The sequence below is a fragment of the Atta colombica genome, unplaced genomic scaffold, assembly GCF_001594045.1.
Source record: "Atta colombica isolate Treedump-2 unplaced genomic scaffold, Acol1.0 scaffold53, whole genome shotgun sequence".
Taxonomy (NCBI): Eukaryota; Metazoa; Arthropoda; class Insecta; order Hymenoptera; family Formicidae; genus Atta; species Atta colombica.
Genome location: NW_017259543.1, coordinates 658,445 through 675,073, shown reverse-complemented (window position 1 = coordinate 675,073; position 16,629 = coordinate 658,445). Strand labels below are relative to the sequence as shown.

The 16,629-nt window shown below is 32.6% G+C and overlaps 1 protein-coding gene across 1 annotated transcript in view; it reads right to left on the bottom strand.

Moving 5' to 3' along the window:
* Nucleotides 1-16,629, bottom strand: part of LOC108691846 (whirlin) — an 82,929-nt gene that overhangs the window by 44,815 nt on the left and 21,485 nt on the right. The window contains exons 5-9 of the mRNA XM_018199775.1: nt 12,440-12,763; nt 11,637-11,869; nt 10,625-10,928; nt 9,674-9,733; nt 3,246-3,400 (exon numbers count right to left, since the gene is read on the bottom strand). Coding sequence (XP_018055264.1) covers nt 3,246-3,400; nt 9,674-9,733; nt 10,625-10,928; nt 11,637-11,869; nt 12,440-12,763 — 1,076 coding nt within the window. The remainder of the gene's footprint in view (nt 1-3,245; nt 3,401-9,673; nt 9,734-10,624; nt 10,929-11,636; nt 11,870-12,439; nt 12,764-16,629) is intronic.

The window sequence follows — 16,629 nt, the reverse complement described above, 5'->3', positions numbered from 1 at the left end:
ATATATATATATATTATCAATATAGAAATTTAAATATTATTAATAATATTTTATTAGCGCAATTAAGATCTTTTTCATACTCGCGTATCATTTTAATCCCGCTTATATTTTGATAATAATACTAAATATTAGCTCTCTTTTAATAATGTTTTGAACGCAAAAAATTTGCAATAAAATTTTTAAAATTAATATTTCACTGCGTTTGTACTAAAAATGAACGGTAAAATTAATAAAACTATCTTTCGTCATCTAACGATTAGTCGCGGAACGAAATATTTCCACGCACGTGGGCGCAACAGTCATTTTATACCATGAAATCGAAAGTGTTTGTCACCGATCGCGGGCGTGTCGCGCGAATGGAAATATAGAATAGTGAAAACTGTCGTGTACTCGCTCTGCCGACTAAATCCACCTCGATTATCGATTTCCCTCCCACGCGCCGCCACGTGGAAAAGATCACCTTTTGCGGCGATTCGCCCTTCGCACTCGTCCCACAGATTTCAGCAAAGCTCGACAAAGCAAATTTCACTCCATTGCCGACACAAGTCAACGCCTTCAAAATGCTGATTATATAGAGTTTCCCCCGAGCTCATAGAATATTTGTTACCTCGATAATGTCACACAGGCAATTAAAGGTCTGAAATTGAATTATATGCACTTTATAAATTTAATCGTGATAATTATATGAGTGAAACTAAATGAACTCAGGGAAAGAAAGACACAAAAGAACAAGTTCGTCTCATGACGTCAAACTTAAACCCTTCGAGCCTAACGATGTTTAAAATATTACGATGAAAAAATGACATTAACAGCATTATAATGACATCAGTATAATTGAAAATAATCTTGTTTATTTAATAACGGTATTAATAAAACAAATACGGTATACTTTTGTTTTAATACAATGTTATTTATTTTATTAATATATTGAGAAAAAAATGTAAAATGTGTTAGCTGAATATTTGTTAAATGTAAATATGTATGCGCTTATTTTTTATAAGAACTATTAATTTAATTTAATCATCATTTTTAATTAGGAAACATTTGTTTACCGTAAATAAATGTTAAGTTGGTATTATTCAAACAAATATTAAAATTTACTTTTATAACAAGATAACAAGATTACTTTTAATTAGATTGCTTGATTAAAACTGTTAATTTAAAAAAAATATATGTAAAATCCGTGATAAAATCATATAATTGAGTTCCGATAGAACGTTGATGTGATTAATCCTTAATGATAATGAATGAGAAACGTTTCAATGATTTTTACGGCATTGTTATGATAAAACATAGAAACGGATTGATGATGAAACTACTCTACTTCAACAAAATTAGAGTTCAAGCAGATTACGATTTTTCTCGATTCCCAAGAACGTAAAAATCAATCAATAAATGCAACGTGTTATCGCTTCTTAGACTTTGTTAGAATGGTGAAGGTAAGAGCCATCTCATCGACCAGGTTGCAGCGGTGAAGGTAGGTGCATTGAACTGTTGCAACCGAAGCGTCCTGTACACGTCTAACTCTGTCTGTTTACATACCTGGATTCTCGGTTACTAGTTTGAGAATACTGAAGAGAGGGATCTGGTATCAAGGTCCTCAGGAGGAATGGGAGAAGGGGAGGGGAAGAGGCAAACGTGGCAGTAAATGAAATATCGATGTACTGCGTGTATCCTACAGAGAAACATCATTACTTCTACTTAAGAGAAGCCATTCCCCCTCCCCTCCCTCCCCAGGAAGGGAGGATTTTTTGGATCCACCTGCGATCTTCGCGAATTCTATTCTTTTGCGCAGCGAAAGGATATAATTAGCTATTTGTCAATTTGTGTGTTCGATTACCACGCGTGACCTTCTCGTACCTCGAAAGTAAATTATAGCTCGCTCTACAGCGTGTCCCATATAATGCAACTACGAATTCCTGTTAATTACGGATGAATTTATTGTTTAATTAACAATATAGTGAACGCGCCATTTATTCTCTTTCTATTAGTAATAAATTACAAAATAAAATTAATATGACAATTACATTTTTAAAAAATTACCTCAGAAATTTTAAATATCAAAAGAAAATATTTTTGAAAGCTTGAAATTTTGAGTTTATGTGAGAAGATAATTTAACTCGATGCAACATTGAAGTTTCTGTTTTTGTTTTTTCTATATAATAAATCTATTATAGTTTGAAAGGCAACAATGCTGATAGACACCCTATATAAGCAGTCGCTATACAAACTTGCTACTTAAATGAAAGCGATCGCCAGTAAGTCAGTATATTCCTCGCCAACTAGTTCTTCATGTGTCTACACAACAAACTCAAGCGGCTGAGGCAAAAGGGAACTGAGGGGTGAACTTATCGCAATAATAGCTGTATCGATGGGAGAATGGTAAAAGTCAACGCCGAAAGGATCGCTGTCGCCATTTTGGACTAGCATTTCTCATCTTGTCATTTCTTCAGTATTGATCGAAGTCACTTTAACGATTCCTTTTTCCTAAGCATCTTTTCTTACTCAACAAGCATCAACTAAAAGTAACGTTAATGGCTGCGTTCAATAGAAAAAACAACTTTGTAGTAGAGTCTTAGAAAGTCAGAAATGTTATTGAGTCAGTTAGGTTAGTCGTAGCTGTCATTTTTTTCCAATATTATATACTGATTGGCTGTCTAAATCATATTCGTCATTTTTTATTTATTTATGATAGCCTGTCAAACTATATTTTTTAGCCTCAGGTAGCTGATCAAACTACATTTTTCTATAACGAATTTCGGATTTTGTAGAACGCTACTTTGTTATAAAATCTTTTAATATGATTGTATAATCTTATCCTTCGTTTCTCTCACAGGAGGTGAGAAAATAATCTAAATGTATAAACCAGTCATTAAAAAATTTTAAACTGTTGCAAAGCTACTTTGTCTACTGAACACCATCAATGTTATAATTTTTCACTAAGAGACCTATTCTGTAATTTTTAACGACTCTAACGACTGCAGTGTTATAATGTCATTACGCAAGTTTTGCAATGAGATATTATAACACTATAGTTACAGTCATTAAGAATTACAGAATAGATCCCTTAATAATATAAGTGTTATGTAACATTTACATTTATTTGTTGAATGTGAAATTGATGTTACGTTACTTTTGCTGTTTACCGAGTAACAATTACGCGATTTTTCCTGACGCGTGAAAATTATGCCGTTCAAAATGGTAACTCGCGATCCTTTTGCGCTGAAGAGATTCATGCGGTCGACCTGGTCCTGGGCATGTCGGCCCCGAGACCGCTGTCCTCGCTCGGCGACCTATACTCCTGGCTATCCCGCGGTAGAAGAGGGCCCGTCACTCCTAGGGGATCTCCCTCGACGTCCACCAGTCGTCCCGGTCGGCAACAACCACCGGACACACCCCTCTGCGGGAAATCAGATGTCCTATGTCATGCCATGCGCCCTTTCCGTTACCGCGCGTGAAAAGAGAGTGCTCTCTCATTTCCTTTCTTCGAACGAGGAGCGATCGGCCGATCGATGATTTCATCGGTGTGCCAACGAGATGATAGAAATATCACCTTGCGGGCCGTTTCTTATCTCGCATATGTTCGCAAATATTTATTGTACCGATATTGACGAATGTCATTTTTATTTTCGCGTACAGATATCTTTTCGCAACTTTTACAGCGATAAATTATACAGAGAGAACGGTTTTGTTGAAGTATGTATATGAAACGTTAGCTAGATAGATTTGATAAATTTCGTTTGGACTATTAAATAGTTATGTAGGACGCTCAAACTAATTACTAGAATGTCAAAACTTTTTGCAGCATTGCTTGAGATTCCTACGTAATGATTTTGATGGTCTAACAAAATTATTTTCAGATCTGTATCTAGCTAAATTAAATATTTTAGCAAAACCACTTTTTCCATACAATAATTTCAAATAAAAAAATTGGTCGAAACTGAATAAGTTTAAAATTAAGAGATAAGAGATCGAGAGACATTTTTACTAGTTTAATTAAATTAAATAAAGATATGTGAAAGTAATAAAATATAATTAAAATAAAATTGTTAAAGTAATAAATGATATTTTTGTTGGTATTAGAATAATGATAAAATTTTTATTAATTTTACGCGTGATAAAAATTACTGAATAATAATGAAAATAGTAAGAATGAAATGGTACTAAAATTTACGTGCCAATTACAAATAAAATAATTGATATCCAACTAAAAAATATGAAATAATACTTAATATATTCGCCGCGTTAATAGAAAACACGAATGAAAAATGAGTATTTTTGAGACAATGAAAGAAAATGACCCTGAAGATTTTTTTTCTTAAAAAAAACGACATTTTTTTTTCTAATTTATTATAGAACTGAAGTGTCATTTGTCATTTGATCTTTGTAATGATTATAAAAAAGACATTTTTTAGTTACTATGAATGAATGTCATAGGTGCTAAAATGATTTCATCATAAAATAATCATAAAATAAAAATGTCCCATTTGAAGTTATACCATTTTTTTTAAAGTAATTGTATTGTAATTGGTTTTTTATTTATAGAAATAAATTTTATTTTAAATGTAACGTATTATTCTGTATATTTAAAAAATAAAATTTTTTAAAACTATTTTTTAAATGTCAAAATTATAAATACGACACTTCTCCAAATATCAATATTTTTAGTTTTTAAAAATATTACATAGAAAAGTATCACAACTTTAATAAGGGATGGAATTTACTAGAGTTAACTAGGGTTACAGTGTCCGAATTTTGAAAACTTATGATGTAATTTTAAAAAATACATTATAATTAGAAGTAAACATAGAAAGAAAATGAAGTCACGTATACTATTCTAAAATGTTGTTCTAATCAGAATTTAAAAAATATATTTCAAAATTGCTAATTTTGAGATGTCACTTTTCTATCAGTGCGGCGATATATATATTTAATGTTAATTTATGGAAATAATTACGTAAAATTTTAATTAAATATCACGTGATAAAAATGACTAATAATGATATATAATAAATTTCTTTTCGTTTCGATTCTTTTGTTTTTGTCGAAAAGATAAACGTACTGAGAGAAAGAAAAATGTTTGCGTGACTATAATTACGTGATAAAATAATCATGATAGGAGCCGTTTTTATAGATTACTATAAAAACAGGGTATTTTTATAATTATTACTACAATATAATAATAATTATATTTATAGTTCTATACACAAAAAATATATAAGTGACTTTAAAAACAATTACAATATTACATGTAATTTGTGGGACCAAAAATCTATTTTTTTTGTATACAGAATTATAAATATTATAACAATAATAACAATAAAAATAGAGTTCCTAATTATAATTATTTTACCATGCAATTGTCGTCATAAATACGAAATATTTTTCTCTCAATTAAATCGCGTATTTAGGTTTCACGCGGCTCGTTACTCTCCTCGGTGAGAATCGATTAACTCGGACCCATCTGATCTGGCAGCAATTGGCAGCTCAAGCACCAGCGAAATTAGCAATTGTACAACAATTCATCATCGATCGATGTGTCGCACATCGTTCTGTCGGCAACATTTGTCTCCGCGCGTGCAGCTGACACTTGATTTACGACGCTCTACCGAGGCATCCCGGACGCTTCGCCTCTTCAAGATCAACCCGAGAGGCCGGAATGATTTACTGCTCATTTACGCGCCTCCGCCGATCGACAGCGTCGTGAATCGAGCGTCGATTCATCGGTTCGATTTTTCCAGTCGAACGGATACTCGCGGGCAAAATATTCGCTTTGATTTCGTACTCGCGCGAGGCAGTCATGTTTTCATGTTCACGATTTTCCCGCGGAGAATGGAGCGCTTTGCAGTTTGCTCGATTTTCGCTCAGCTCGCGCGGAAACCGCGAAACGGAACGAGCGTCTCGGGTCTCATAATGTTGTTTTTTAGTGAGAGAGAAGGTGGGAGGAAGATGGTGTGTGGCGAGCACAGCAGCTTTCTACTTGTCTGTTAGCAGCAGGCATCTAACAAGTTGTATTCAACTAACGATAAGAAGGGAGAGAATGTATGCGCAAGAGCGCAACATTTTCTCGCTATGTGAAAAATCTTAATTATATATCATTATTTTAATTGCGGTAAAGAGAGCGGCGTTCATAGAAATATAATAACGTTATTTATAGCATAATTATAATTATATTAGAAACTATACGAGAATGTGTCACAAATACGGTGTAAATTAATATGCGTTAAATAGTCTAGAGACGTCTTTCCCATCGTCTGAACATTAAAGAAAGTTTATATGAATGTAAATCGCTGGAAACGTTTAATTTTTGAAGTAGGAAAAATGTTATTGATTAACAATATTAAATAGTTAATGAAACAAATAATAAACATTTAAACATTTTTAAATATTAAACACTAGAAAGGTTTAGTTTTAAAATGATTAAAGGTTTTCCAATCTTTTTTATAATAATTTAATTGTGTAAGATTGAAAACTATGATGGCAGATATATTATATTACAGATTATATTTGGAGGAGATCATTGTGAAGAATTTCTATAATAAATTGTTCCTTACTCATTCCATTAATTGTTTGATATTGTTAAACAATAAAGTTCTGTTTGTTTCCAAAACTAAGCGTTTCTAAACGCATTGTATATATAAACTTTTTTAAATGTTTGATCGATTTTAAATGTTTTGGGAATATGTCCCTAGAAAATTTGATACTTTTAAATTTATAAATTACATTATTTATAAATTACACGATACATATAACATTATTTATATGTAGCATTCTACATTTACATGATTTACATTATAATTTACGTGTTATAATATAAATTACGGTCTGTCTAATTATAATTATGCAACGTAATTATAAAGATATCCGATACTTTGCCCTCAATTACTCGCCATCGATTCCTTCGAATCAAATATAATGAATTAAATATTTTTCCTTCTGTTTATAATTATGACTGTAGAAGAATGAATGGGAATGAAATTAGGCATGTCTCAAAAAAATTCAATACGAAGGAATCGATTCTCCGAATTGCCGGCAAACACGGACTAATCACAGGGAGCAAAGTAGCGCTGCAGCATATATAAGCAAGATTATAAATAATAGTAATAGCAGTAGCGGTGACTAAAAGTCAATATAAGAATAAGAAGAAGAAAAAGAAGAGATATGGAAAGTAGAAAAGAATGTTTATAGCGTAATTCTAAAGAAAGTAAAAGAAAGAAAAAGACACGCCGAGGAAAAAGCTGCGCTTGGACGAACAAAATTCGTTCGAATAAACCTCGTGTTGGTTAAACAAACAGCGTAATTAATAATAATGAATTACTAATAAATTTACTACGACTAATCCTATTATATGTATTGACGTAAGCAACTATGGCGCTAGAAATATGTAAATGGACACAAAGCGTTTGCTTCTAAAAAACTAAACAGAACGCTTGAATGAAAGAGAAAGACGAAAAGTCGACAGATGGATTTATTTCCAAAGTCACATGATTTATCTCTTAATTTTTTATCATGTGTCAAATTTAAGCGCTATTGAAACTGGCGTAGGTACGTGCTTTTTTCGTTTGATGGAAAAAAATTCAAAGGCGTGGCTTTCAAACTGTTCATACATATTCGCGTATGGCGTATAACGTTAGAAGAGACCATTAAACGTTATCAGCGCGGCAGAAATATGGCAGAAATTATTCGCCGCGCTTGGGACACGTCATTTGCTCGACGGACCCCGATATTTCCTTGTTGTAGAGAGCGAGTTTTGTTCATCATCAGGCAGCTGTTGTTCTCAGCGCGGAAGGAGAGAGAGAGAGAGAGAGAGAGAGAGAGAGAGAGAGAGAGAGAGAGAGAGAGAGAAAGAGAGAGATATGTGTAGAGAGAAAGAAACGAAGGGGCTGCAAGTCATTTTCCTAAAAGACGAGTCATGCTTTGTTCGAGGAGAAGATAACGACAGACCGGAACGATCAAACGAAACAGGATCGATCGTAAAGGCGATCGATATTGCGCACCTCCCTTTCTTTCTCTCTCTCTTTCTCTCTCGAACGAGAGAGCGGCGCAAAGGATTCTTTCGCGAAACGGCCTCCGGGAGGATCGCGGATTCTCCGCTGAGGGATCCTTCGTTCTTCCTAAGAGCATCCTTCCTGTGTGCGTGGCGTTCTCCATTTCCTCGCACCTCTCCAATCAATATTGATATTCACGGATTTCCATCCTGTTTCGACCGTCCGTCGCATCTATGCCGATCACCGATAACGAGCGATAACTCGATTTCCGAATGTCCGTTTCCATATTTATCTTGTATTGATTTCCCTAGTGATTTCTACTTTCACGTTGAAAGTCTTTCTTGCTTTTGCACCCGAATTATTTTTGTTGCGTACAGTATTTAAATATAATTTAACATGATGATACTTAAATACTAAGCTATATTTATACTAATTTTATGAACTTTAGTATTGTATATTAATTTTTACTTATTTATATTTATTTATACTAATTTAGTATTTACTATAGCAATAATAATAGAGATATATTAAATTATATTTAATGTTTATACTAAACATTCAATGTTTTTTGAAGTACTAAATATATTTAGTTTACAAAAATACTAAAATGTTGAGTTTGTCATATTATTATATTCAATATTTATTATTTATGTACTAAATGCTAAATATATACCTACTTAAATAATTCTAGTTTGATTCTATTTAAATATTATTATTGTTTAAGTTTATAAGATTAATACAGTAATATAGATTATTTTCTTTCGCATAGTAATTATTTTGAGATCATTTACAAAAGTACGAATCTATATTATTTGAACAGTTATCAATTTTTAAGTTGATATTAAATATAATATCTTATTAAATATTAATATTCTAATTAAAAATTATATATTCTAGTATTTTAGTATCATCAGTATTATACTTAATTTTATAAAAATAAAAATTATTTGTGTATTATTGTAATTACTTTGAGAGTTCTTACGAAAACATGACTGTATGTTATTTCAACAATCCTCAATTTTTATTGCTTATGGTAATGCAAGTCTAATTAACTATAAAGCGTTTTTGAAATTTTGAAACAATAACCAATTCTACTTTTTGTCGCAGTAATTATTTCGAGCTACTTTCGTTGATTATTATAAATTATAGCGCTTTTGTTACGAATTATTAATCGCTGTAGGACATTTCTCCTGGCATTGGTTCCTTTTGTCCGAATAATTTCGCTCGTTCTCGGATAGACAATAATTTTCCCAACGGCCGCAATTTGTCGATTAGAAACGCGCGCGTGCAACGAGGAACTTTCGGGGAATATTTCCCTGTTGCTTTCCCCGCGGAGTCCATCGACAAAGGGCGAGCACGCAAAAGCGATTTTGAGTGTCTCGGCAGTTAGGGTGAGCAAGAGATCAACCACAGAACAACGAGTGAGAAAAAAGAGAGAGAGAGAGGAGAAAAAGTACTCGGTTCCATACATCATCGTCGTAGAGACAAGAGTTGACAGAAAATGTGTACGTGTGCCTGTATGTGAGTAACAATGCGCATAACGCGCGGTGTAATCCGGGAATTTATGCGTGTAATGTATATGTAATTATGTGTGTACGTATAAGTGTAAGTATGTGTTATGAGTTTGCGTTCTATGCAAGCTCGAGGGATATGAATAGAATATAGAAGAAAAGAATCTGACTCACCGGAAGATCATGGAGCGAGGGAGTCACTATCAGGTCCGAATGTGCGCGGTCGCCTTTTCTCTGGAAACAAAAACATGAAGCACCATTTTAAAAATCGTTTTGCTAGACTTTCAGCTCTCTTTCAAGATCACCTCTTAATTGCGCGATTTACGTTCCGATGAAATAGTACAAATCGTCGTAAATCGCTGTTCGGGATAAGAGGATCCTGTGACCAAATTATCGATATTACAGTCATATAAAAATCTCTGAATTGACTGAACGGAATTAAAAATCCTTTTACAGAATTAAAGTAGACTCAAAATTAGAAGATGGTGCAGTTGACTTTATACTAAAATCGGAAAAAAGTTAAAAAAGTCCTGATACAAGAGTAAAATAATCCTTAAAATAATCCAGTTCTCAAGATGATTAGACTAGAAAATAGCACATTACTTCCTTAGAAGTCAGAAATTATCGCAAAATATTAACTCAAAATTTTCACATGTCTTTTTATTACAGAAAAAAATCAATATTTTTAATAAATTTTGTATTATAAATTAATTTTTTATATTATACATTTTATATATTTTAAATGTAGTAGTAAATAATATTTAAATAAGAACTTGTCTATTTTTATTCTTTTCTCTAAAATTAATTAAATTCGCAAATTTCATTTCCAATTTAATACAATTCTCACCATACAATTCTCTTATCGTTCCTTAATAATTGAAACCTCATTGTATACGTCTTAAATACATTTCTCATAAAGTTTTATATGTCTCATTATTATTTTTTTGTATCAGTGTTAAAATTTTGCTAGAATTAGAAATATTTCGTTGAAAATTCCGGACACGTGCTCTAATTTAACAATTCTTATTGAATATTCGATATGATTTAAATTTCCGCACATAATCCATATTCTCTGCAGTATTCTCCGCACTGGGATTAAAATCATTGTAGTTAAGGATCGCTTACCCTGGCCATTGCTATTCGGGGTCGGTAAACGAGATCATCGAAGGCCGCTCTGTCCTTGTTGTCAACCAATTCTCTAAGCTCCGTCAACAGCGTCAATTTCTCATGGGTATTCAACAGATCGCTCAGGCTGACGATCAATTCCTCTATCGTCAGCCTTCTCGTCCTGTAATCCGCCAAGAGCTGAGAGAGCGCGGCTCGTTCGCTTCTAGCGAGGACGACCCGCGCCTTCTCTTCCACCATGGCGGCGGTGGCTGCTGAAACGGTGTGAACGCCACTTCGGTGTCTCCATTCGTTCGTGCTGCTCCTTGATTTTCGAAAAATTGATCGAGAATTAAATTGCATTGGCATTAAATAAAAATAATTATTAAACGACCACGAGGTCGAGGAATGATTTATAAATAGACTCATTGCGGCATTGGCTTAGGATATTCAACATTTTCATCTTACTTTAAAATATATTTGTCTAAGCCAATTAATTTTTTAGTAGTTACTGAACATTGTGGATTATATCGAAATTTAAATTGAAAATATGTTTTACATGAATTTTGTCCGGAATACATGTGGTGAAATGTTGATTTTAATTAAGGCTTCTTTCAATATTCACGATTTATTAATTAATCATGATTTATCAGCAAATATTATTCTTATATTATTATGCAAGTTTAATTATTGATTTCATTGACGTTATTTAATTCAGATTTTTATGTAATGAATTAATATTGGCATTTGGAACAGAATTTATGAGGGCGAAGATTTAAGAATTATCAAATCTCATGCCAAGTTTTTCATAAATTTTTAATTCTGTACGCTCTTTAATTCTGCTTTTTCTGTCTTTCTAAATTTTAGATGTATACAATTAATAAAAGTAATAAATAATATTAAGATTATATACCTAAAAATATACATATTATTTAAATATGTACATATATAACAGAGATTATATTATATTAAAATTTATTTTAATTTAAGATTTATTATTTAAACTTTTTTTATAAAAACATTTTTGACTTACGCGGGACTGGGCGGACGATGATTCCCGGGACTTTCCAGAAGTAAAGGATCGTGCTCGGGATATCGGGCGGTCGGAATTACTATAGGCTGGCTAGTGGTACACGAATGGGGCACTTTGCCGACATCACGTATCAGCAGGTTCATCCTCTTGTTGGTCTTCAGTATCTGAACAGCCTCATCGTGCGTCGCCTCCTCGAAATTCTGCCCATTCACCTCAATAATCTGATCGCCCACCTGTGATCATTCGGGATATTACATCTCATATTAGAACTTGAGTCATAAATGGGAAAAATTGAAAAATATAAGTAAAATAGAGCAGTATCGAAATAAGTTAATATTGATTACAATGCCATAAATTAAATGAATAAAATAAATAGTATGCGCATTATTAACAGATATTCATCAGTCAAATTATACTCAGTTTGAGTCATTTCTACTCAATATATTATTTTAATTTCATTAAAACAATGGAGTTTGAACAATTTAACTCAAGAAATGTATTAATTAAAATTTAATTTATTATTTATTAACCGCATACGTTAACATGGACGTTGTTTACTTTAAAACTAAGCAATCAATTATAGAAATTGATTACATTTTGACTCCAATAAAAATAACAAAATGTTATTTAATTCAAAGGGTTGAGGTACCAACCAATTATTTCTTTGATGTTTATCTTTGTAGTACATTCAATAAAATATACTTTTGCTAAAAATTTCACTTAAAAACGTTAAGTTGGTCGCGTGTATTTCTTGGGAATCTGTCGTAAAGACTTGAGCTCTAACAGAAAAGCGTGATTCTCACGAGGAGCCCGGCGCGATCGGCGACGCTGTCCTTGTCGACGCCCGTCACGTAGATTCCGAGGCCATATTCGAGGCCGCCACGGATCATCAGGCCTAGAGATTGGCCGGGTTCGATGCACAGCTCGACTTTCCGCGTCCTCGGTCCGTAGCGGGAATCGCGGGGTGGATGAGGGGGCGGTGGAGACGCTGGACGACCTTGGCGGTCCATCCAACTGCAGGATTGTGGACGACCCGAGGACGACCATACGGGGTGACCGCCCCGACAGCGGGGGTCCAAGGCGGGTCCTCGCACCGTCATGCTCAGAGTCCTGCAGGACTTCAACATCTGTTGGAATGCGAAGAACGTTGTACAATATCGCGGAACATGAAAGTCAGGGGATGAATTTTTATTAAGGGATGATTGAAGGGGCGGGAAGTCTGCACGAGTTCTTTGAGCAATTTTGGGATATAAATTCTCTGCGGCGGATATTCATACTGAGAGAAACATGTTTAGTATTTATAACCATATATATATATTTATAGTTCTATTAAAAAATATGTATAGTTGGCCGAAAATAATTATAATTTAAATTGATAATATGTTATTGCAACCATTCTTTTATCAGTATAATCGATCGATATCTTTTACCATCATTTGGGTATAAATCTCTACGATTGAATATTTTGATAATCAAAACAAAAAATAAATATTAATAATATTCTTCAAATTATATTTTTTAAGAATAGACTAGAAATTTTGGGTGTCGTGTTTAAAAATTTTTCTACTGATTACATTAATTCGTAGTTCAATTAGTAGTTTATTCAGTGTTCGCAATTATAATTTCATATTTAAATTTTTAAGAATGTGTCAAGAATATTAAAATTTTTTAAGACTTTTAAAGACTAAAGAAGAGAATTTTTATAATTTCTGCAAAAAACTGAATTTTTAATCTAAACTTTCCGTACGGAAATCTGTATTTTGTTCAATAAAGCCATTATTATTATTATTATTAAAAATGAATATTATACATATATATGAAACAGTTTGAGATAAGATCAATATTTATATTTAACAATATAATTTAAATGAACATTTTTTTACTATATCTTTTTTTTATAAATGTGTCTATTTCTTATTGAAGTAATTTTTAGTCCAGGAAATTCTAAATCGCCGCCAAATTTTTTATATTCAAATATAATATAAAAAATTTAATTTTTCCATAATTGTTTTTCGTAATTTTGTTAAAAAATACATCTATTACATTTTATAAAAGGCAGAGAGAAATTGAAATATCGTACTATTTGATAAATTTTCATTTTGATTTTATTTAATTTTACATTTTGAGTGATATTTTCTACATATTTTTAACAGCAAATAAAATATTACATGGTAAACATTCGTCAGCTGTACAATTTTTTAAGGAAATTATTGAGAAAAGTTTTGTGCAAATGAATTTCCTTACATATAATTGATCTCTGTCTTCATCTATCAAAGAAAGAAAAGCATGATAACATTTAAAAATATGTTTGCACAAATATAAATTAATTTTTATAAGAACAGAATTATATTTTCAACAACACGGAGAAATTATGAAAATAATAAACAAAGACTCAACGTTTTAAGATTAATTTCTTGCGCGACAGGGGGTTAATGAAGAATAGCAAAGCATCTAAAGTGACTGTTTATAGGTAAAATAGATGAAGTTAACGAAGAGAAACCAACGGAGACATGTTTCGCGGCGATGTGACGCCACTCGGCAACCAGCAGGATATCGATCCTCCTGGCAGAGACTGTGACGTCATATCCTACTCTATCCTTGACCCAGCCCGGATGGCGACGTCCCTAGGATCCCGTGGTTCTCTTATAAGATACGGATCTCTTCTGGGGCAGCCTCATCCTAACGGGTTTCTTATAACGCAACCGAACGACATTGCGCGAACGGCAGGAAATGATGATTTTCCCCCTTGCACTTGTAACACCGGAAACGCCTTTAGAATGAGGAAACGTAAAAATTCCGTCTTATCTCTACGATGATGGCGGAATTGCATTTGGCAAATGCATTTCGCCACGACTCGATCTCGGAGATGTGCCTTTCGGGACGTAAACCACGTGTCTATCCACTTCCCTATTCAACTTTTCGTCCTCCAAATTCCACAAATTGGACGTGCTGTTTTACGTGCGATAGACAACTCGCAAATGGAATTCCGAAAATTCCGCGTGCCCTCGAACAATTGTGAACTTTATTAGCTTTTCTAAACTCTGTTCTCTTTCATCGTTTTATGAACTTAACGATTTTTAGTGTAGGAAAATATGCTGGCTTATTTGCTCTTTTGATTTATCGATAAATTAAGAGAATATATACTTATAAAAAAGACTTTAGAAAGATAAAAAAGATACGCCAAGTATATAAATGCATTCAAAAGTATGCAACGAAAATTTTTGAAAAATTTATATTTATTTAATAGTTCACTTCAAAAATGAGAAGAGCATGAAATCAATATAATTAGCCACATATATCATTGCAAGAAAAGAGATCTTGAGTCCTGTAAAAAATTATTCAAAAATTATTTGTGAATAGTATATTTAGTAATGATTTAATGTATTTAGAAGTGCAGCTGAAGTTTAACGGATGTGAAGTTAGCACGACGTTTTATTAATATAAAAAAAAATAGTGACAGTTCCAGTAGCATTTTTCAAAGTTTTACAGTTTTATCTAAAAATAAAAAAATAAAACATTTTCTATTTTTTATATGAAAAAACCAAATATGAAAATATGGCATGCTAACTTTGCGAATCTAGCACAACTTTTCTCTAAAGTGCAAAAAAACAAATGATAAATATTCGCATTTTTAGCAACAGTTCCTGATAGTTCTACTAAAGATCTACTAATATATGTATTTTTTGAAAATAAAATTCTAACAATTTTCAATTTTTATACATTTAATATATAAAAAAATGTCATGCTGATTTTTTTCATATAAAAATTCGGAATTTATTTTATTTGTAGAACTGTAGAACTATGAAAAGTGCTACTGGAACTGTCATTATTTTTTTTTACATTAATAGAGGGTCGTGCTAGTTTCACAGATCCAAGTTTAACGCATTTATTGTCGTTTCATGCAAATTTTAAGTCGCATGAAATGGGTTTAAGATTAAAATGATTAAAGGGATCGTAGTGAAGCAAGAAATTTCCATCAGACGCAGCAATACAAGAGCTATTTGCAAGGATTTGATTCAAATCCAAGGAATTTTATGAACAGGGCATCTATCATCTGGTTTTAATGGAAGAAGCATCTTGCCAACCGTGGTGATTATTAAACATATCAGTGGTTTCAATGTCTGAATTTTTTATTCGCTATTTTCTAAAACATTTAAAGTGAATTGTCACTCTGAAGAATAAAATTTCACTCTTAAAGATCGAAAATTGAAACATTCTTTTTCAAGACTGACTCAATTTTCATTCTTTATAATGAAATTACATTTTTAAAAATTTAGAGAATACTTTTCATTTGACTATTTTAATAGATAATAAATAATAATAAATATTATTTCTAAAAATCAATGTCATTATTAATTATAATTTTTATCTTTCACCAATATTTGATTAATGCTAAATTTTCTACTTCTTAATTAGTTCTATCACAGGAATATTATTTTTCAAATTTTCTATAGCGACTTAATATTATCAATCAATCTTAGTTATCTCTCATGCATCTTGAAAGTTCCATATCCATCTAACTCACGACATGTTGTGTCATGTCGTGTCGCATACGAGGGAAATTAACATCAGATTAGCTGTCGAAACCAGATGAAAAGCTCCGAGATAATAGACGTCAGCCGATTCCGTGATCAGTGTCCATCTTCTCATTCGATTAAAATTAAATAATTCATACGATGAGATATCGAAATCGTTTGGCGAACTCGAACTGGCGAATCCGAGAAGAACCCTAAAACTATCGTTATCTCGTTTAAGATCCGCGTCATCTGCAAAAGGCTCGCGTGCCATCATATTTTTGGTCGTCCGGAAGCCGTTAACTACGAGCAGTCCAAAAGTTACGACACTATCCGGCGGATAACGTTCTGATCGCTTTCGCCAACAAAATCATTTTCTGGGTCACCCGGATCGACTCTGATCGCGTGTCTTCTCGCTATCGATGATAAAATTGTAAAAGTTATAGCTTGCGACATCTTAGAGGGTCAACTTGTGTAGA